The sequence below is a fragment of the Panthera tigris genome, chromosome E3 (assembly GCF_018350195.1).
Source record: "Panthera tigris isolate Pti1 chromosome E3, P.tigris_Pti1_mat1.1, whole genome shotgun sequence".
Classification (NCBI taxonomy): Eukaryota; Metazoa; Chordata; class Mammalia; order Carnivora; family Felidae; genus Panthera; species Panthera tigris.
The window spans coordinates 39,321,443-39,343,240 of NC_056675.1; the positions used below are offsets into that span (position 1 = coordinate 39,321,443).

Here is a 21,798-nt window from a genome sequence, read left to right on the forward strand (position 1 = left end):
TAGACAGACTGTGGCACCTGTGGTCACTTACGGTAGACTTTGCCTGTCCTTATTGAAGGTGCTCTAAAGCGGGGCCGAGCTGCCTTGCGGACCCCAGGCCACCTAGCACAGGGCAGGGGACGTCGAGTGACCCAGTTTACTGGGGTAACAGTCCCTAGAGGTGAGAATAACGCGTGTTAGGGGCAGAGCTAGGGAGGAGGGAGTGTTCACTTTTGGACATGCTGGTGATATGATGACATTCGGAGGTGGCATCAGGTAGGCACCTGAGCATAGGCTCCTGAAAGTCCAGGAGAGCTGGGATTGTGGCCCGTGAACAGCAGGTCTGGGCAAGAAGGTCCAAGGTGGGGCAGGTGTGTTTAGACAGGGACAGGTGAAGGATGGGTGGTGCAAGGGGAGCTAGAATCCAGAGGGGTGGAGGAGTGGAGCTTCAGATCTCATAGAAGCAACCGGAAGCAGTTCCAGGATGGAGGACCCTCAGTGACTCAGGATAGCTGGTGTGTGTGTGTGTATGTGGACAGATGCTAGCTGGGAGGAGGCGGGGATAGATGCTAGCTGGGGTGTGTGTGGGGGGATAGATGCTAGCTGGGAGGGAGGACAGATGCTACCTGGGAGGAAGAGGGGGTAGATGCTAGCTGGGAGGAGGGGGCGAGAGATGCTAGCTGGGAGGAGGGGGGATAGATGCTAGCTGGGGTGTGTGTGTCAGGAGATAGATGCTGGCTGGGGTGGGGGAATAGATTCTAGGTGGGGGGGGGGGTAGATGCTAGTTGGGGTGTGTGTGAGTGGGGAGATAGATGCTAGCTGGGAGGAGGGGGGATAGATGCTAGGTGAGGGGGGATAGATGCTAGGTGGGGGGGGATAGATGCTAGCTGGGAGGAGGGGGGGATAGATGCTAGGTGGGGGGGGAATAGATGCTAGCTGAGAGGAGGGGGGGATACATGCTAGGTGGGAGAGTGGGGATAGATGCTAGCTGGAAGGAGTGATGAAGACAGCAGGACCAATATAATTGGGGGTAAGAAGTAGGAAAGCGAGCCCTGCAGGGGCTGGGAAATCTCAGGGAGCCGGAGGGATGACAAACTGGGATCAAGGGGGTTGCTTAAAGATGGGAAGGTATCCCTTGCACAGTTGGAAGAGGGAGATGCTGCAGGAGGGGAGCTGGGGGACCCATGCAGCCAGGGGCTGGAAAGGGTGGGAGCTCAGGGCAGCCCCCCAACTGGCAGCTGCCCGTTTTCGTGCCCAGGCAGAGGAGGCGGACCGCACTCCGGTCTCAAAGGAGATTCTCCCCGAGGTCAGAGGGGACAGGAAAAGGCTCGCGTCAGCATGGGCAGGCGGCATCAGGTCCGCACTGGAGTGGTGGCCTTCTATGGGTACAGGCTGGGAGACGACAGGGAAGCAGGTCCATCCAAGCTGTGTCTTGACAGTGGGCCACAGACAAGGTGGCACACAGTCAGATACACACATCGCTAGGCTGCCACTGTCCTTATCACATTTAATCCTCACAACACCCCTGTGAGGTAGGTATTGCTGCCCCAGCTTACACACGAGGAAGCCGAGGCTCACACATGCCCAGGGGCACACAGTTGACAGGAAAGGTCTGCGATCCCAATGGCGGGGTCCCTGCATTCCAACCATGCCCCACCCAGGGCGGTCAGAATTCTCTTACAGTAGCAAGAAGACAGCTCCCACGGACATGGGGACACACACACACACACACACACACACACACACACAGCACCCAGAAAAGCCACCACTGAGTCGGCACCTCTGTGTGCCATAGTTCTAGTTCAAGAGCATTTGGGGGACACTCCTGGCCCAGTGGTTCGTTCTGACATTTTGAGAAAAAACAAAAGCTATTGCTGCAGGGCACGTGTCTCAGTGGTCCACCCAGCTGAGGGGAGGTCAGGGTCAGGCTCAAGCGGATCCCTCTGGTGTTGTGGCTGCTGCACACAGGAGGTGGAGGCTTGGGGGAGCCTCAGGTACCCACAGCAGATCCACCCTCCCCAACAGGTGGGGGACAGGTCCTCTAAATCTCGCTCATCTGCATCCTGGTCACCTCAGATGTTACGAATGACATTTAGATTTTTTCTGTCCAACTTCCCTGGGAAAATTCTTTTCGCCTCAAGAGTGTCAGGATAGCACTGAGAGATCTGAATCAGATGTTTCTTTTTTTAGTTGAACCTAAATAAAGTTAGGAATCTCTCTCTCTCTCTTTTTAACTTAATATCTTCTATCTTTTTCTTTTATTTCCATCTTAGAAAAATGAAGGATGGAAATAAAGATGGAAAAGAAATAGCCTAGAAATTCAGTGCAAAGAGAGGTGTTCATATGGACACCACCTGCTGGGGACACAGATCAATCACTCTGGGGGAATAGAAGGATCTCTAAAAGGAGCTGAAAGTATGGCAGGCAGGGAGCTTAGGGCCAAGACCTCAAGGCCCGGCCTGACAAGACTCCGGGCCTGCCCACCTGGTGGTCACATGCAGGCCTCGACAGTGCAGGGGCCGGGCTGCCTCAGCAGGGGACCTGCCACCCAGGGAGGAAGGGAACCAAGGCGGTACGAGGACAGTGGTGCGTGCGCTCAGAGAGGTCAGCTCCTCCGGTCACCCGAACCCCATAGATGCGGGGGGTGAGCTGTGCCAGGCCACCTGCTCACACGTGTTCTCAGTGGTGAAAGCTGTCAGTTCCCGGGATGGGGCTCAGTGGGTCTGGGGACATCAGGCATGGGCTCAAGTTCCCCAGAGAGAGGACAGACACAAGAGGGGACAGAGAAATGGGCTTCACAGGGCGTGGCATGATTGCTTTGAGGCTAAACTTTCCAAAGGGAAGCATCGGAGTTTCTGTTCTGACTTAAGACGTTCTGACGGCTCACGTTGGGCTGCCCCGGAGAAGGAAACTTCGCATCCCGCGTTCTCTCAGTTCCCTGTGTGAGAGCCACCAGGGTGCACACGGTGTCCGCCTCCGGAGTCCCCAGGCTCCCTAGTGCAGTGGCAGCCCTCCCCCCCCCCCCCCAAGCAAACGTTGCCCGCAGCAAGTGCGGGCACTCACGGCCTCAGCAAGCAGGGCTCAGGCCCCTCTCCTCGTCCTCATCCTCCTCTTCCTCCTCCTCGCTGTGGGCAGATAGGTTTTTCCTCTTTACCTGTCGCTGGGGGGTGCTGCTCTCCAGGGGGCTTGGAGAGTGACACTGTAAACATGGCTTCTTGGCGTGCTGGCGGCAAGGCTGTGTGCCTGAGTCACTGCCCGGGGAAGGCACTGAGGTAGACCGGGGGGAGGCCCCCGAGACCCCGTCCACCGAGTCTGTGGGACTCGCGCTGCAGATGGAGGAGTACCCCGAGGTCACACTGTCCTTGCCTGGCTCCCTCCTGCCGTGGAGCAGAGGCTGGGGCCCCGGGCTCGGAGGTGTCTGGGTGCCCGGTACGTAGGCGCGCACATCCTGGCGACCACCGGCCTCCGGGCAGGCCTCCTCGTCGCTTGATTCCTGGCAGCAGTGCTGTTCTGGGTTTAGATAGACCACGGTGACGTCGAGGACGCCGCTGGGTGCTGTCACTGTGGGAGACGTGGGGAGAGAGGTGAGGCACTGAGAACTGAGTACCCCCTGTCCAGTCAGGACTCCCAGGGGCCCGTGTCTGGACCTTACTGCACAGCCCCCCGTACCGCTCTCTCCTTGGGCAGGAGGTGGAGGGGGCCTCTCACGGTGACGTGGGGGACGGTAGGAAGTGACAATAAACTGATCATCAAGAATCTACTTAATCCCCAGTGGACACAAGAGCAAGCAACCGGAAAGTCAGCAGAAACGGCCAGACCTAGGGTTCCTGTGTGTTTAGCTGCCCCAAAACACAGGGACGGAGCCTCCCACAGGTGGCCCTGCAGACGTGCACAAGGCCCAGAGGCCAAAAGGGCGGTGGCCGGCACACGTCACACAATGTTACGTGGGTTCCAGGCAAGGTCTCTTCCTCTTCCCCTGCCCTGGTGAGGTCCTTCCATCAACACGGGCCTGGCTGGGGCTGGACAAAGGTCGTCTCTCCTCCCCAAGGGCTGAGAGGACGCCCGCCCCACCCTGGCCCTGCTGTGCTGTTCTAGGGGCTCTGCTGCCTCACGCCTGCCTGTGTGCAGACGCGCTGTCCTGCAGGCGAGGCAGGGGTCTGGCGTGAGACCCCCACCCCTGGAGCCTGAGGCACTCACCGTCACCGTCCTTCTCGCCCTCACTCTCCTGGTCACCCTCGTAGCCCGAGCAGTAGTCCAGGCTCCAGTCCAGGAAGCTGCCCAGCAGCACCTCCTCCTGGCTGGACAGCTCCGCAGTGGGCGTGGTGACGAAGCTGCCCCTGTCCTCCTGGAGGCTGTTCTCCCGCTTCCTGCAAGGTGGGAGAGCCAGGGGCCGGGTCACGGTGGGCCGCAGCGCGGGAGCCTGCCCTGGCCCAGCGGGCGGTGCACGGGGATGACAGGACGACATAGCTTCCGGGCTGTCTGCCCTCAGGAAGCTCACGTCAAAGGGTCAGAGAGGCGGGGCCGGCAGCACCGTGAGGGTCAGCACAACAGGACTTTGCAGGATCACCGGGAGTTCCTCGGGTGGGTAAGTGGGGAGGGAAACTTATCCCAGGTGGTACAGGCAGGACATGGATGTGGGGGACACGTGTGGACACGCTCGTGACACGACGGTGGAGATGGAGGGAGCCAGGGAAGCGCCCAGGACAGTAACCAGGCAGCAGCTGCGGGGTCAAGAGTGACAGCAGTGCTGTGGGACAGGGTGGCCGGCACACGTCTGACAAGTGGCGGGGCCACAGGCTGAGCTGGGTCCACCCTGGCTCAAGACCTTCCTCCCTGAGCGGGAGCCAGGTTAAAGCAAGAAGCAAGAGAGAGAGCTGCTCCGGAGGGAGAAGGTGGGGTGGCAGGCGGGCAGGATCGGGCCCGGCTGCATTTTCTGCGGGACCTGCTGCTTCTCCTTGCTACGCCTCGGGAACCCCCTGCCTAAAAGGGGGTAATGGAGCCCCTCAGGCAGCCGCAGCGGTCAGAAGGGAAGCCAGGCCCAGTGCACAGGAGCCGATGCTGCGTTGCGCTGTCGCAGAACGGGGTTCACTCACCGCTTGGTTCTCCTTCCCGACGGAGAGCTGAGGAAGGCGTGAATGTCCCCCGCGCTGAGGAAGGACGTGGGCTCCGGGCTGCCTTGCTTCACGCCCAGAGCTGCGCACAGCTGGCCGTAGCTCAGCACCTGAAACGAGGCCAGGGTTAGACGGATGAGGCCCCGGGGGCAGGCGTCTGGGGGTGGGAGGTGGGGGCGGGGGCACCTCTTCCCGGCTGATCTCTTCGTAGCGCTTGTCCTCGAATCGCTGCTTCACGGCGGTCAGAGAGACTTGCCTGTAGTCCTTCGGGGCGTCGTCGTGGAAGCTGCAAACAGAGGGACACGTGAGGGACAGCAGGGCCACATGCAGGGCTCTGGGGCATGCCTGGAGGGCAGATGGGGCACCCTGCGGCTGCACAAACAGGTAAGCGTGCCGTGACTCATGACCCAGCAATTCCGCTCCCAGCAGTGTTATTCGCAGCAGCCAAAGGGGTGGAAACCCCGATGTGGTCCGTCCATGCAGCAGAATGTGATTCTAGAGGAACATTACATAGGTGACAGGCTGACCACAAGGGGCCATGTGATGTACAATTTCATTTCTGGGAAATGTCTGAAATGTCCAGAACAGGCGAACCCACAGAGACAGAAAGCAGAGGAGTGGCTGCGGGGTTGTGGAGGGATGGGACGGATGGGCAGCACGGGCGTGACTGCTGAGGAGTGCAGGGTTTCTCCGAAGGAGGAGGCGATGTTCTAAAATTGATGTAGTGATAGTCACACGACTCTGAACACAAATCGCACACTTAAAAAAGTTTAGTTTGTGGGGCGCCTGGGTGGCTCAGTCGGTTAAGCGTCCGACTTCAGCTCAGGTCATGATCTCACAGTCTGTGAGTTCGAGCCCCGTGTCAGGCTCTGTGCTGACAGCTCAGAGCCTGGAGCCTGCTTCAGATTCTGTGTCTCCCTCTCTCTCTGCCCCTTCCCCACTCATGCTCTCTCTGTCTCAAAAATAAATAAAAACATTTAAAAAAAATTAAAAAAAAAGTTTTGTTTGTAAATAAATGTTCCCAACTTATCTGGTGGGGAAATAAAAAACTCGGGAGGGGAATAGCCTAACAACTTTTGGGAGGCAGCATCGGGTCAGCATGGTTTGCACCCCTGGTGTAAGTGGCTGTGGGGTCAGACACACATGCTGACCCCTCGACCTTCACCCGTGCTCCCCGCCCATCGGCTATGAGCGGGCACAAGAGAAAACTCATGAGGGACACGCCAGCCCCAGGAGATGCTGCCAGGCTCCTCACGGCTGTACTCACAGCTGGAGCGGGGACCAGCAGCAAGCACCGTCTATGAGGAGCAGCAGCCCCGGGGAAGGGGGTGTCTGGCCCGGACAAGCCGGCGGGGGATCCGGGGCTCAGGTCAGAGGTTGGGGTCTAGATGTTCTGGATCCCAGAGGTGTCCGAGGACAGGCAGAAAGCAGGAGAGCCCCAGGCCCGCATGCAGGGAAGGGGGCACTGAGTGCGGCCTGGCAGAGGGAGGAGGTTGCCGCGGGTTTGGGCAGATAAGCACGTGTCAGGAGCGGGGACCAGAGCAGAGGGGGAGCAGGGCCACGGCACGGGGCGATCGCGGCCAGCCGACTCCTGAGCGAGATGACACCGTGTCCCACGCTAACACTATCAGGGGTCAGGCGGCGGGCCCCGATGTTCCCCTGCCCGTCTGCCACCTGTGGAGTGAGGCTCGGGCTGGGAGTTGTTGCACGCGCATCAAGTGTTATCACTGTGGAAACGGGCAACGCGGCTGGCCTGGCGCTCTTAAATGTCAACTCTGAGACAGGCAGCACGCTGCGGGAAGGTCTGTGTGTGGGCCCGCACACGAGTGAATTCCCCCTTGATCCCTGAGGACACACCCTCCATGGCAGCTGCGTGGGGGACTCATTTCCTTTCACTTAAAAAAAAAATTCTTTTTTAAATGAAGTAGGCTCCACATATAACATGGGGCTTGAACTCACAAGCCCGAGTCACATGCTCTACTGATGGAGCCAGCCGGGCGCCCAGACTCACCACTTCTGATGAAGGCTCAAGACACAGGGTATGAGGTCTTCACAAGAGAACCCGGTGATGTCCCACAACCTTGTGGTCCAGGGCTGTGCTGGAGAGGAAAGCAGGAATGGGGGGGTGTTCTGACGGCCCCTCGCGTCCCACTGCCCCAGTGGTTGTGTGTGGAGTTTTCTGGAGCTCAGTGTTAAAAACGCCCCACAAACAGAGTCCGTGTGCTCACTGTCAACAGTGTGGGAGATACTTAAGCTAGAACATCTCCTAATTGCACCCCCACAGAATGGCTTTTAGTCCATTCTGGTGTCTCCTCCAGGAAAGACGGGCAATGCCTGTTCTCCCTCTCCATTGTGAGAATCGTCTCCCGCCTTCTGGAATCCCCAGTCCCTGGCTTGGCTCCTGCTGAAGAGCAGACAGGAGGGCAGGCTCCTTACTCTGTCCGTGGGTCAGCCGTGCGAGCAGCAGGGCGGCCGCGGCCAGACAGGCCGGAGCATAGGCGGCCAGGCTGGTGTGCAGCAGGGACAGCTCACACAGGAAGCCACACAGATGCTGGGTTCTTGGGGCCTCAGGGACCAGCGTCAGCAGGACGTCCTTGTAATCAACCACAGTGGGGACCTGGACGGGACCGGGAGGTGGGGTCTTGTGGGGTCTTGGCACGTGATCACGGTGGCTGGCCCCACCAGTGTTCACACTGGACACCAGGGTGTGGCGGTGATGAGCTCTAGCCCTGGCCTCTTGCCCTCTGGATCCAGGAGGACCTTCCAGAGCAGGAAAGCTCAATGCCATGGAGGGACCCTTGATTCCTCCTGTCCCCTCCCCTGACTTCAACTCTGATTTAAAAGGAAAAAGCATAGGGCTGACTCATCTTTGACAAAGCAGGAAAGAATATCCAATGGAATAAAGACAGTCTCTTTAGCAAGTGGTGCTGGGAAAACTGGACAGGCAGAAGAATGAACCTGGACCACTTTTACACCAGACCCAAAAATAAACTCAAAATGGATGAAAGACCTAAATGTAAGACAGAAAGCCATTAAAATACTCGAGGAGAAAGCAGGCAAAAACCTCTTTGACCTTGGCTACAGCAACTTCTTACTCAACACGTCTCCGGAGGCAAGGGAAACAAAAGCAAAAATGATCTACTGGGACCTCATCAAAATAAAAAGCTGCTGCACAGCGAAGGAAACAATCAGCAAAACTCAAAGGCAACCAACAGAATGGGAGAAGGTATTTGCAAACGACATATCAGATAAAGGGCTTATATCCAAAATCCATACAGAACTTATCAAACTCAACACCCAAAAAACAAATAATCCAGCGAAGAAATGGCCAAAGGACATGAACAGACACTTCTCCAAAGAAGACATCCCGATGGCCAACCGACATATGAAAAAATGCTCAACATTGCTTATCATCAGGGAAAGACAAATCAAAACCACAATGAGATACCACCTCACACCTGTCAGAATGGCTCACATTAACGACTCAGGCGACAACAGATGTTGGCGAGGATGTGGAGAAAGAGAATCTCTTTTGCATTGTTGGTGGGAATGCAAGCTGGTGTAACCACTCTGGAAAACAGCATGGAGCTTTCTCAAAAAACTAAAAACAGAACTACCCTACGACCCAGCAATGGCACTACTAGGTATTTATCCAAGGGATCCAGGTGTGCTGTTTCGAAGGGACACAAGCACCCCCCATGTTTACAGCAGCACTATCAACAATAGCCAAAGTATGGAAAGAGCCCGAATGTCCATGGATGGATGAGTGGATAAAGAAGATGTGGTAGAATGTACAACAGAGTATTGGTCGCCAATCAAAAAGAATGAAATCTTGCCATATGCAGCTACGTGGATGGAACTGGAGAGTATTACGCTAAGTGAAATTAGTCAGAGAAAGACAAAAATCATAGGACTTCACTCATATGAGGACTTTAAGAGACAAAACAGATGAACCTAAGGGAAAGGAAACAAAAATAATATCAAAACAGGGAGGGGGACAAAAGAGAAGAGACTCTTAAATATGGAGAACAGAGGGTTACTGGAGGGGGTGTGGGGGGGGACGGGCTAAATGGGGAAGGGGCATCAAGGAATCTACTCCTGAAATTATTGTTGCACGACATGCTAACTGACTTTGATGTAAATTAAAAAACAAATAAATAATAAAAGAAAATAAATAAGTAAAACTAAAAAAGGAAACTGCAAACGGCCACTTACTCGAATCCTCCCTTCCAGGGCAGAGATGATCTCTCCCATCATCCTCACCAGGTCTTCATACTTGTAGGTGTTGTCCGTGAGCCAAACTGCCTCTCGGATTGTCAGGATCTCTCTGCTGATGAACCTAGAACGTCAAGAAGGGGTCTGAGCACGGAGTCTGCTATCCTTGCAGGCCACGGTCACGTGAGGCCCCACTGCCAGAGGGGTCAAAGAGCGAGAGGACCCGAAGAGGTCGTGTGGCCTGGCCTAAGGGTCTGCGGAGGAGGAGGGACCAAGGCTGGCAGTGGGAGTGGCCGGGCTGCCAGGCACGCAGGCGTTTCTGTGAAAGGCACCCACGAATGACCTGCCCGGTTGATCCTCTTAATGACCTGAGGATGACAGCAGCTTCTACGGAGCGAGCATAAACAACAGTTTAGCCCCAGAAGGCAGGTGAGCCGGCAGAGCCGGAGCTGCGGGGTGTCTGAAGGTCTGTGCTCAGCATGGGGTCTGGCCGCAGGAATCCTGGGTGTCCCTAGTCAGCCAGCCACCCTGTTCTCTCCTCTGCAGCAGCACCAGGGAGCAGGGAGCATGCTGGTCCGGTGACCTGCCGGGAAGGGAGTAGGGCCCGGCCCGTGGCCGCTCCGTCCCGGGGGCCCTGCAGCCGGCCCACTTGCTGTCAGCTTGACAGAGCGAGATGGGAGGTGTGGGGACTGCAGGTGCAGGAGGCACGAGGCCGGAGTGGGGCCAACGGGGGCCGGGCACATGGAGCACTCAGGGAGAGGCTGAGGCAGGCGCTGCCCTGAGCAGGGGTGGGGCATCTCCTCTAGGATCTTCTTAAAAAACATCTCGCCACTGGCCCATCGGTGGTCCGGGATTTTGGTGACTGATTGCAAGGATGTAATTATCCTGCTCAAACATGAGAAGGCGGGGCCTGTCTGTTCAGCCACCTCTGGTGACGCGGGGTCCACCGAGCACGCCGGGCGCGGGGGGAAGGTTGGCGTGTGGCTGCCTGCTGGCGGCCCCGAGGCCATGCCGGTCTACAGACCACAACTCCAGCTCTCGTCACGGCCACGTGACCAAGGTTGCTGCAAGTGGTCACTGACGCTGGCCTCAGGGGTCACGGGGGATGGCAGAGAGTAAGATGGGAGCTGGGGCTCTCCATGACCTTGTGACATGGGAAAACTACCCCAACGGCATCGGCCTGGAGCCCATGTCTCTGGGTCACTAAGCAAGAGAGGTTGGCGTCTCGAGTTCACGCCGCCGCGTGTGGCCACCTGTGCCTCACCCCCCAAGGTCTACAGAGCAGGACGGTCAGTCTGCAGAGCCCGGCCCAGGGGGACCGGCAGGCCATGCGGGGGTGTCTGGTGTAGGGAAACAAGGACACGCACGATGTGTGGTGCAATCACTGTCCACACCGCTTCAGAAGGTAAAGGCGGGCTAACACGTACTGGCTGAAGGACCGCAGGTTTAGGTGAAACGGAAGATGGTTCCACTGGAAGAGTCCGAGCCGCCGGAGTGCAGGCAGCTGTGTAAGGAGGTGCCCTGTCTACGTGGTGGGGGTCAGCCGGGGGCGTGAGACCACCAGTTGCGGGTGTCCGACGACACAGGCTTGAGAACTGGACTGCCGCGAAGTGGTCTCTCCCTGACCTCGGGACCCCGGGGCAACCCACTGGGCCCGTCCCTCGGTGCCATGTCATCCTCGGGAGCCAGGGGAGGAGGGGCCCGGCCTGAACCTGCCCGAGCGAGGCCCAGCTCTGGGGTCCTGCTCGCCAAAGTTCAAGTCTGCCATCCCCACGTGGGAGAACTATGCTGTGTGGGCACTCCCTAAAATGAAGACCCCCATCTAATGAGGTGGGACACTGAAAGGCCAGCCTGTCGTGTGTCATCCCACAGGCCCTGCCCCGGGGGCCCCGTACCGGGTGCAGATGACCATGCAGGCGATGCCCAGCAGCTGGAGCCTGTACCGAGGCACGAGCCTCCTCCGCAGGTACCGGTCCACGCACTCCACAGTCAGGTGCAGGCAGAGGCTCGTGAAGTCCTTCATGGTGGCGACCTCCACCAGCCAGTCAATCAGGATGTACCTGCAGGGAGAGCACCAGCCCTGGAAACTCGGGCGCACATTTGTGAGCGTCCCGTTCTCGCCTGGCCCGTCCGTCCTGAGGGAGTGAGTAGGTCTTCCGCAGCATTGCCCGTTGACCCAGGAACTTGTCCCAGCCTCGGGTGAGGGGCAGGCCCCAGGTCTCCCACCTTTGTCCTTGGGAGGAAGCTGGGCTCACACATCTGTGTACCCTGCCTTCTCCCACAGTCACTGCCAGGTACCGAGTGAGCCCAGACACAGGGCAGGGGTAAGGTGGGTCCACCTGGTAGAGTGGGGACGGACAAAGATCCCAGGAATGGGGAAAAGTCACTTGAAGGGAGCAAGACCTGTGGCCCTCCTGCAAACCCACATTCTCCCCGAGGAGCAGCTCACCCATGGGGTCATTTCTCACGACCCTCTGCTGCGGGGAAAGAGCCGGCAAGAAGCTAAAGGGGGAGGATGCATGGAGCCTGGCAGAGGTTCTCGGGCACCCAGCAACTCTGACGGAGCTGACAGATGCAGGGTCCTCCTCGAGGGGCTAAACCCAGGGCCAGAGACATCACACGGGAGGGCTGGGGGCCACGGCAAGGACACCCCGGTAGAGTAAGTGCCTTTCTGAACGAAAGAGAGGAGACATGGGTCTCTAAGCAGAGGGGAAAGAGGGATCAAAAGTGAGAGAGCAAAGGAAGATGAAGCTGTGGGTTCTGGGCAAATGTTCCAGGTGCCGGGCAGAAGCACCTGTCATAGGCAGAGGGGAGGAGGGAAGGGTGGGGCCGAGGTGGTGGAAGAGAATGGGGAAGAAGAGGAACCTGTGTTTCCTCCAGGTCGAGGAAGGCCACTTGAGCGCCAGGTGTTTGGGGCTTAGACCAGCCACTACGGGAACAGAGAGGAAGCTGCCTTACCCGACTCAGCAACATTAACGATTTGAGTTACGAAAACAAACCGAGCAAATTGTGCACTTCAAAATGGCTAGATCTGGGGCACCTCATCAGTTTTGGCGGCCAAAACTGGGCATATGGATCCCCTCACTTTAGAAAGACACTTAACGTGCTTTCACACATCCTGAGGCTTAAAAAGGAACTCTGGAGCACGGACATGGGGGATGTTTGCTCTTCAAAGCCCCGGATAACTAAGGCATCGCTGGCTTTAGAAAACCACACACACACACACACACACACACACACACACACACACACCATACGACGGCCCCGTCATCTGGGTGCCCGGTGGTCACTCTGCCCCCGGCCCAAGCAGACGCCCTCCCTCAAGGGCCTCACCTCATCGTGTCGCTGAGTCCCTTCTGCACGGAGAAGACCTGCTGCTTGCTGACGGCACGGGAGGCCTGGAACAGCCGGCGCGTGATCCCGTCGGCGACCTTCCCCTCCAGTCCGAGCTGGCCCCCGTTCGCACAGGCTTTGGCTAACGACAGCTGTGGGACACACAGGCGTGTGAGCAGGAAGCCTCAGGCTGCCGGGGGAGAATTGTGGGTGCACAGCGGTGCTGACACCTCAGCCCTCTGGAAACAGCGCGCCTCAGGTTTTGACTGTTCTTTTCGAAATGGCGTGTCTCGTGATAACATGTCTTAAAGGGGACGAAACGTGCACCATGGAGTCAGCATAGCAAAGCAGCCAAAGCTGGTTGGAGGCTCAGGTGATCCGGCTTTCGTGTGTGTTTTTTTAAAGTTTGTTTTGAGAGCGAGCGAGCACGTGCAGGCGCACTCAGGGGAAGGGCAGAGAGGATCCCAAGCAGGCTCCACACTGTTAGCATAGAGCCCAGCGCAGGGCCCCGTCTCATCAACTGTGAGATCGTGACCTGAGCCGAAATCAAGAGTTGGTTGCTTAACCAACTGAGCCAGCCAGGTGCCCTTCAGATGACCTGGCTTTAAAACCTGGATCTGTGTGACATCGCAGGCAAGCTGGGGAAACACGCTCTGTGCCTCAGTTTCCCTTCTCGTGAAGCTATGGTGACACCATCGTGCACAGGCCCCGCTGGCACCCTCTAGGCCCCTGAGACTAACTAGCAACCATTTCTAGACACTTTCCTTCCAGATGTTCCTACACATTTGTAACTGTGGCCACGCATTTCAGATCATAGCACACGTACGTTTTATCTCTTTGCTCACCCAACAATAACACGGCTCCTTGCGACATAAACACCTGGAAGCGCGTTTCGAGTGCCTTCCTGGCGCGTGTTCACTACTTCGTGGGACATCTCTGTGCAGCCATTGTCGCGCTTGCCCTGCCTGCACAGGGCGGCTGTGCCAAAGTCTCTTGCTTCTCCCGCCCAAGCATTCTCTGAAAGGGCTGCACCGATTTTCACACCAGCTAAGGGAATGTTGTTCTAGTGCACCTCTGCCAGCAAAAACTGCTACCGTTAAAAATGCGTATTTTCAGAAGTTAACAGCTATACGCTCAACGTGTACAGAAAAAAAAGATACCTATACACCTATCGTTCGTTAACGTGAGCAGCCACAATCTCGTTTGAATGTGTGGTCAAACACTCCTGGGTTCTGACCGTTTCTTTTCTTTTCTTTTTTTTTTTTGAGAGAGACAGAGAGAGAGAATCCCATGCAGGTTCCACCTCCACATTGTTAGCACAGAGCCCGATGCGGGGCTCCAATTCACGAACCGTGAGATCATGACCTGAGCTGAAGTCAGATGCTTAACCGATTGAGCCCCCCAGGTGCCCCTGACCAGCTATTCCTATTTCCTCTTCTCTGGGAATGTATGAAGACCCTCTGAACGTTTACTGGAATACTACTATTCTTACTGATTAGTTTGAGCTTCTAAGAAGACCACATGGCTCATTGTCACGTTTACTCTGAATTCGCTGACTGCCTCAGGTGTAGCCATTACACTGCTCTGTCACACGTCAGGCTGGGCCGTCTACCACTCTATCATATCTTCCCTTTTAAGGGCAGATGGCTCTCCAGCAGTCAGTTGGTGGGGTGACAACAATCTGAGTTTCTACCTGCTTGGCCAAGGGGGACTTCCTCTGATTTGTCTTCAACAACAATTCTTTACGGCTGCAACAGGAGGGCATCTGGGGGACACCAACTGCAAATCCCCCACGTCCTGGTTCTAACACTGATGTCTCGGTGAGCAGGTCAAGCGACAGGAACAGGAGAACGTTCCACACACCCACCTGCTCCCAGAAGACTCCCCATCTGTGGCCACAGCCCCCCCTCCAGGACAACTTTGGGGAGGGACAGGGATGTTACTAGCAGACGGAGTGCACCTGCACTTAAGAATGAAGAGGCCGGACGGCCGGCTTAGGGTCAGTGGGCTTGGAGGCGACGGGGTGCTGGGCAGAGATGAAGGAAACCCTTCCAGGCTCTCCTCCCTGCACACCCCAGAGCTAAATTCCCATAAGGCCTGCGGCCGGCCCTGGGTCAGTCTTCCTGCCTACAAATGGGAGCCCGGGTGGTATCGGCACCCCGGTCCCCACGGGAGGAGGCAGAAGAAGTTAGATAGGCGGGCTCCCGCCTCACCTGTGCTTCCCAGCAGCCTTTGGCAGCGTAGTCCCTGAGTTTCCGGAAGCTGTGGAGGCATCGTCCAGGATCGGACATCTGTCAACGGGAGAAAGTCACCATGTTTTTATACAGCTGTCTCTGGAGAACTCAGAACCAACCCACGGGGCTCTTACATGTTCCTCCCGACACCCCCAGGGGTCCACAGCTCGGTGTTCTTCCCAGCCCCTCATCCCCCAAGCGACTGTGGTCGCTGGGAGCAGCTATGGGAGCGGCCTGCCGACCGCGGCTCCTGGTGCCCCGGGAGTCGCCCAAGGACCCCCGTTCTGGCAGAACCTGCACCATGGGTACACCACCCTCCCCGCCCCGGGGGCCACTCACGTCCGTCTTCCTGTCACGTTCCCACAGGAGGTACGAGCTGGCCAGACAGCCCTGGCGAGCAGACTCTTCAAACAGGTCCCGGGCCTGCTGCTTCCGCTCTGCATCCTGGAGCAAACCCAAGCACGGTGCACTCTCCTCTCACCCCTTCTGCGGAGTCACCCTACTCACCACCTCTCAGGAACCACCTCCGTGGCTCTTACTTAATAAAGCGAGTTAACTAAACGGGAGTAGAAGCGATCTCTCTACAGACGTGCTTTTGGACAATGACCAGGAGAGCGAGCTTCCGAGCTCCGCCTCCCAGGCCCCGCGTCCTCCCAGATGACGTTTGCGTCTGGCTGGGCCCCGGAGCCCTAGCTCTGCTCTGGGCCACCGGCCAGTCAGCCCTGCGCACCAGGCCTCCCAGATGGGGACGCTGGGGGCTTTCTCAGGGCTGCTCCCTGTCCTTGCTCACTCTCAGCGCGCCTCCCCACTTTAACAGAAAGCCTGAAGTGCAGCGAGGCCCGTGGGAAGAGCGGGAGGGGCTGCCCGCGGCGCACTCAGGTGCTCTGCCCACTCCACGGCGCTGCCGGCTCAGGGTTCGCACCCCGCACGGCCTCTCCTGCTTTCCGCTCGCCTCCTGGTCCTCGCTGTGTGCGACCACCAGAAGGGCAAGCAGCACAGAAGCGCGGGCCCGTGCTCCACGGCTCCGTGTGCTCACCGGGGCCGGGGACACATCACACAGCACAGGGTCCAAGTGGACGGACCAATCGACTCACCTCGAAGAGACTCAGCACTCTCCCCAGGCAGTGCAGTATGGATGCTCTGTGAGTCTGAGACGACAGGAGGGAGAAGCGTGATCATCAGCGGAAAAGGAACTTCCAGCCGGCCACCCTTCCCCGTCTACGCGTTCTCGTGGCCCCTGCCTGGACCCCTGCCGCACTGGGGACCGCTCCCTGATTCCGGGCCTCCGGGAGCCTCGGTCCTGCATTTCTAGCCCAAACCCCCACGTGACTCCCTGGGAGTACCAGCTCTGAGATTTCCTGTCCCGCGGGCTCATCTGCAACCTGCCTCCACGCCCACACTCTCGGTTTTCTGCACCTCCACTGTCCGGGGCGTCTGGCTTTACACCGTCCAGTGTCTCCACTCACCCTGTGCGGCTCGGACCGCCCGGCATGCGGGCCCCATGCGTGTTCCTCACCGGGACTCACTCCCTGCAGCTGGCACTCTGCCCTGAGGCTCTCGTGAACCACGGCCTTGCAGCAGCTTCCAGACACCGACCACGGAGGGCGGATGAAGAGCCAGATGAAGGGCGTGCTGCCCGCATTCAGTTGCTCGGCGAGACTGAAGAAGCGAGAGGCCTTCAGGCCATTCACTTCCGCACGGGCTTCGTCAGACACAGAAACTGCGGAGATGGACAAGGTGTTAACCCAGGGGTGTCTCTGGAGCACAGGTGCACAGCGCTCTCCATGGTCTTTTCTGGAAGTCTAAACGCTCACGCCAGGGGCGCCTGGGTGGCTCAGCCAGTTAAGCGTCTGATTTCAGCCCAGTTCGAGCCCCACATCAGGCTCTGTGCTGACAGCTCGGAGCCTGGAGCCTGCTTCGGATTCTGTGTCTCCCTCTCTCTCTGCCCCTCCCCCATTCCCTCCCCCCCTCTCTCTCTCAAAAATAAATAAACATTAAAAAATAAAATAAAAGCTCACGCCAGCTGCTGGTGCATAAGGAGAGCGGAGCCTCACAAGACGGGGACCCCGCGCCTTTTCTTCTCTACGCTGTGGGTCACCTGCCCCGGCTGGGGTCCTCCCGGAAGCCTGGGTTCTGAAGGTCTGGGAAGATGCCCCCACAGAGGCGTCACATGCCCACCCACCCTCCCTCCTGCAGGGAGCAGTAGCCTGGACTTCAGCTAAAGGGTATGGTGTTTCTTTTAGGGGTGATGTTCCAAATTTGGATGTTGGTGATGGCTGCACAACTCTGCAAATACACCAAAACCCACCAGACTGGACTTGAGATGGGGGAAGTGTATGGTATGTGAGTTAGGTCTGGGAGTCACTGTGGGATAGGGGGGTGGGGCAGGGGCACCTCTGGGACCTGGAGGAGGACTGCCCATTGTCTCTATCAGTCACGACCCCGTCAACCAGCTATATACAGGGGCTCCCTCTCAGCAAGATGCCAGACATTTTACAGACAGAAAAATAGTGGCTACCGCCAAATGTTTATGCACTTTGGGAGCGGGGACTGGACAGACCGCAGGCTGGTTCTGTGTGCTAAGCAAAGAGGTAGGCACTGGGAGAGGAGAGGGCCACACAGGTTCTCCCACGGAGCACCTGCTCCATGGGGGTGAAGGAGTTTGGGCACCAGGTTGGCTCTGACCTGCTTGTACCTGCCTTCCACTGGAGCCTGGGCTACTGTGTCACTGATGCCCTGTAGCATAAGGCACGCTTTGCTTGCTGCCCCAGAGTGTCACGGGGGACCTGCGGCCGAGCAGAGGAGCCAGCATCTACCCGTGGGCAGTGGGTTAATGGGACGGAGCGGGGGGCCGCTGGGGGGAAGCTGGTTTGCTGGAGTAGCCCCCATCCTGAGTCTCTGGTGACTGGGACTAAAGCATTTGTTAAAACAAGGTTTGTTAAAATAATTAATGCGTACGGAATCAAAGTTGATCAGCGGGTCCCACAGCAGGGCACCCCTGGGCACAAGCTCCCAAGGGGAGACGGCGAGGCAGAGTGCCAGACGTGGCAAGAGTGATGATGGAATGCTGACCCTGGGAAGGGCTCATGCTTATTCTAAAACATCCACGCTGGGGCGCCTGGGTGGCTAGGCTGGCTACGTGACTGACTTGGGTTCAGGTCATGATCTCGAAGTTTGTGACTTTGAGCCCCACGTCGGGCTCTGTGCTGACAGTGCGGAGTCAGCTTGCGATTCTCTCTCTGCTCCTCCCCCATGCTCTCTCTCTCAAAATCAATAAATAAACTTAAAAAATGAGTGAAATACCAATGCCAAGTGGGGCAAGGTCAGCCCCGGCCCCGCGAGGACTTACGGCCTTCGTTGTAGAGGTAGGCTATCCCCAGCTTCACAGCGGCTTCAAAATTTCCCTTTTCGGCAGCCCTAGACCATTGAAAACATAAAATGTCACCTGATTTCATTCCTTACGGCTTATGTGCCACCACATCACTTGAAGCTAGAACACCTGATTTTTAACTGAGAACTTTTTAGGTAATACAGTTGAATGTCAATTATCCACGTCAGGCTGTGACACGGATGGACCTTAAAAACATGCTAAGCATAAGTCATCAGCCGCAGAAGTCCACATGTTGCACAACTCTGCTTACGCGAACTGTCTGCAACAGACAAATCCATACACAAGAAGGCATATTAGGGGTCGCCAGGGGCAGGAGAACGCAGGGAGAACGGAGTCACCGCTAACGTCCACCCCTATTCATTTTGACTTTGTTTGGGGGTAACGAGAATGTTCTGAAGTTAGTGGTGACGGCTGCACAACTCTGAATGTATAAAAAGCCACCGTGTGGCACACTTAAATGGATGAACCATACAGTATGTGGCTTATGTCTCCAGCGGCCTGACCGGAACCACTGGCACGCCTGAGTGGCAGGTGTGGTCACTGGCACGCCGGGGCCCACAGGCCAAGGGGCTCACGCCTGCTCTGCCCTCCTTCTGGGGCCCAACTCCAGCAGGATGATGGCATCAGCCAGGGAGCAAAATGCAGTAGGAGTTAAATCACACAGTTTTGATTTGAAGAAAAAAGAAAAGAGCATTAGGTGAAATTGCCACATGCAGGTGACCTATAGCTGAGTCATGCAGACTGGTCCCAGCCCAAGTGAGACCCTTCAGAAGCACGACAGGAACTAATGAGTCAGGCTGTGCTGGTGGCACAGATGGCCAATGACTGTGCTGTGCGTGACTAGGTGGGTGACGCTGACAGTCCTCAGTCACTCCCTGGGTGGGAGGGGGAGGGGGTGAGGCGCTGGCGAAGGCGACGGCAAGAAGGAAACCCTTCCCACGTCAGGCCCTGGGACACAGGCTGGCATGCCAGGGCGGCCCAAAGACAGGGGAAAACTGAGCTGTTCTCAGGGTGCAAAGATACCTTTCAAAGAGCTTCAGGTTCTTTGGAGAAGGCCACAGCTCCTGGAAGCTGGCACACGCCCACACACTGGCGTGGCTGTCCACCAGGTTCTTCAGGTGAGAATGCACCTGCAAACAGGGGGAGCGAGCGGGGTGGGGGGCTGATCAGGGGTCTTCCCGGAGGCCCGGCTCCTGGAGCTCTTGAGGACAGGACACGGACAGATGGGGTGTTCCTCCCCACCCCGGCGGTAAAGGTCCGCCCTTCGAGTAGAAGAAACAAGTTTCTCTGTGGCTGTAAAGGAGCAATGGGGGACACAGTGGGACTAGAAGGGGGAATGAGTACAAACAGTGAGAAAGAGGGGGTGATACCCCCGTAAGGGTGTCTGTAAGGGTCAGGGAAACCGATGCTAACAGGAGAAAGGGAAATGGACATTTGCTCTGTGCTTCTCTGACTCTCCTCTGCCTCGGGCCTGGCTCATGGGAACATGGCCGGAGCCTAGAAGTCACCAGAGGCTCTAGGAAAAGACCGATAAGTCACCTGAGTGGCTGAGTGTCCAAATCTTATCGGCTCAGGTAGTGATCCCAGGGTTGTGAGTTTGAGTGAGGCTGTGCTGAGCATGGAGCCTGCTTGGGATTCTCTTTCTCCCTCTCTCTCTCTGCCCCTCCCCCAGGTACATACACACACTCTCTCTCCCCTCTTTCAGAATAAACAGGTATTAGAAAAAAAAAAAATTAAACGTAATACCACCCTGGACAGAGGCAGGAAGCGGGCTGGCTGGGAGCTCTGAACACAGGTGAGCATTTCAAGCATTAAAGTTCCCACTGCCATTGAAAACTCAGCACCCGTGGATATTACGACCACAACGGAGGTGGCTTTGGGAGCGCGAGAGACAGGTACCTGTTGGGAGTTTTCCCACAGATTTGCTGTATGGCCTTGATTCAGGCGCTCGGGATGAGGCTGCACCAACATCCGTCAACTAACTCGCAGGGACCCTTTCAGGGCTCCATGTGACGGGAGATTTGTCCTCAAGAATATATTTGTGTTCTTTTCAATACTATCTTATTTCTCGAGGGGTGAGAATTTCACTGCCACAAATCTCACTGTTAAAATAAACACTGCAGCAAACACAACCGAAACTTGGTGTGCTATGTTTCCACTTTGCTGCTCGCCTGCAGTGGGGACCACAGCGTCTGTTAACAACATCCCCCTTGTGGCCTCTGCCCTCCTTGGTGGCCAAAATTTTGTTCCAACACCTAAGAACAGGGAGCCTTGATGGCATAACCAGCAGGTTAGTGACACCAGCAAGCTACGACTGGCGCTATTTTCATCCTGCAACTTACAGCTCGGACGGCGAGGATGTCCCCGACAGAGAGCCATTTCAGGATATGAAAGAGCACATCTTCCGGGAGGCTCAGGATGGTTAGGTTTCGGGGTCTCCTCCTTATCCTCCGCTTTGTAGGGTAACAGAAACACTTGGCACACCTGCAGTGGATGACTGAAGAAAAACGGCACAATGGTCCGGGTGATGGGCTGGAAAGGAGCGGGCTGACAGTCACTGTCCCCCCCCCCCACAAAAAGAACCAGCCACATGCCTACTCCCCAACATTAAGGGAGTAATGGTAGCTGAGTTCCGTCAGACGTCACCATTCATTCCCAAATTCAATAAACACGTATGGTGAATAGCAGATAATCGTGGAACTTGGCCACCGGGAAAAGAGGCATCAAGGCTGAGGGTGGTTCTCCCGCATCTCACGCTCAGGGAAGCCGCTCGGACCCCCGCCCACGTCTGCTTCTATTTGCACACAGGGCTACACGGAAAAAGTCCCTCACCGGCAGGCACCTGGCCTCCTACCCGCTGCCCCCCTGCAAGACCCGCTCCGCAGGCCTTCCTACCCTGCCGGGCCCTGCCCCTGGGTCAGCAATTAACGGGCTGCGACGGCCCCACGTACCCGCGGGGTGACCGGCGCCCACCGAGCACCTGGATGTGACCACCACACCTTCCTGACCCCGGGACTCTAGGTCGCACGCGGACTCGCTTAGCGGCCACGGTAACAGCTAGCGAAGGGGCGGCCGCGCTCACCGCCCCCCGACAGGTGCGGAGCCCCGCGCGGGGCGTTCACTCCAAGCCCACCCGCCCCCGCGGCGGCGCCGGGCATTTAAACCGCGCGCCGGGCGGGCGCCATCGGGAAGCCTCGCGCGCCGGGCCGAAGGGCTGGAGCCGCCCCGCTCCGTGTCAGCCCGCCGAGCCCCCCGCCCCCGCCGCCCGCGCCCCACACTCACCGCCGCCGCTCCCCATCACCGCCGCCGTAGCCGCCGCCGCTCGCGCCCCCGGCCGCCGTCAGCCCCACGCGCCCCACGCAGGCGCAAACCCGCCCCGCCGCCCGCCTGAGTTTTCAAATGCGCCCGGCCCTCCCATTGGCCGGCGGGGGGGGGGGCGCGCGCCGCTGGACCGCCAGGCCCTGCCTCCTGCCCCGCCCCCCGCCCGCTTCGAGCGATCGCAATTGGCCATGCCGGGACGCGAATTCGAACGCCG

General features: G+C 57.6%; 1 protein-coding gene across 1 annotated transcript; it reads right to left on the bottom strand.

Annotated features, from left to right (window-relative positions):
- Positions 1–1,472: 1,472 nt before the first annotated feature.
- On the bottom strand, positions 1,473–21,579 carry CCNF (cyclin F). The gene is made up of 17 exons (XM_042972081.1): positions 21,546–21,579; positions 20,606–20,760; positions 19,287–19,393; positions 18,222–18,289; positions 16,339–16,592; positions 15,967–16,020; positions 15,212–15,316; positions 14,852–14,929; positions 12,639–12,790; positions 11,201–11,365; positions 9,306–9,429; positions 7,527–7,707; positions 7,102–7,189; positions 5,277–5,376; positions 5,073–5,200; positions 4,177–4,346; positions 1,473–3,540 (listed from the first exon to the last, which is right to left on the bottom strand). The coding sequence occupies exons 1-17, from the start codon at positions 21,559–21,561 to the stop codon at positions 3,047–3,049; spliced, it is 2,439 nt and encodes an 812-aa protein (XP_042828015.1). The 5' UTR covers positions 21,562–21,579; the 3' UTR covers positions 1,473–3,046.
- Positions 21,580–21,798: the final 219 nt, after the last annotated feature.

What these genes read in the sequence shown, in the direction of transcription:
- CCNF (XM_042972081.1), bottom strand. An exon ending in AAGGCTGCTGGGAAGCACAG is followed by an intron (nt 12,791 to 14,851) that starts GTGAGGCGGGAG and finishes TGTGTCCCACAG; the next exon opens with CTGTCGTTAGCCAAAGCCTG. An exon ending in TCGGGAAGGAGAACCAAGCG is followed by an intron (nt 4,347 to 5,072) that starts GTGAGTGAACCC and finishes CCCACCTTGCAG; the next exon opens with GAAGCGGGAGAACAGCCTCC.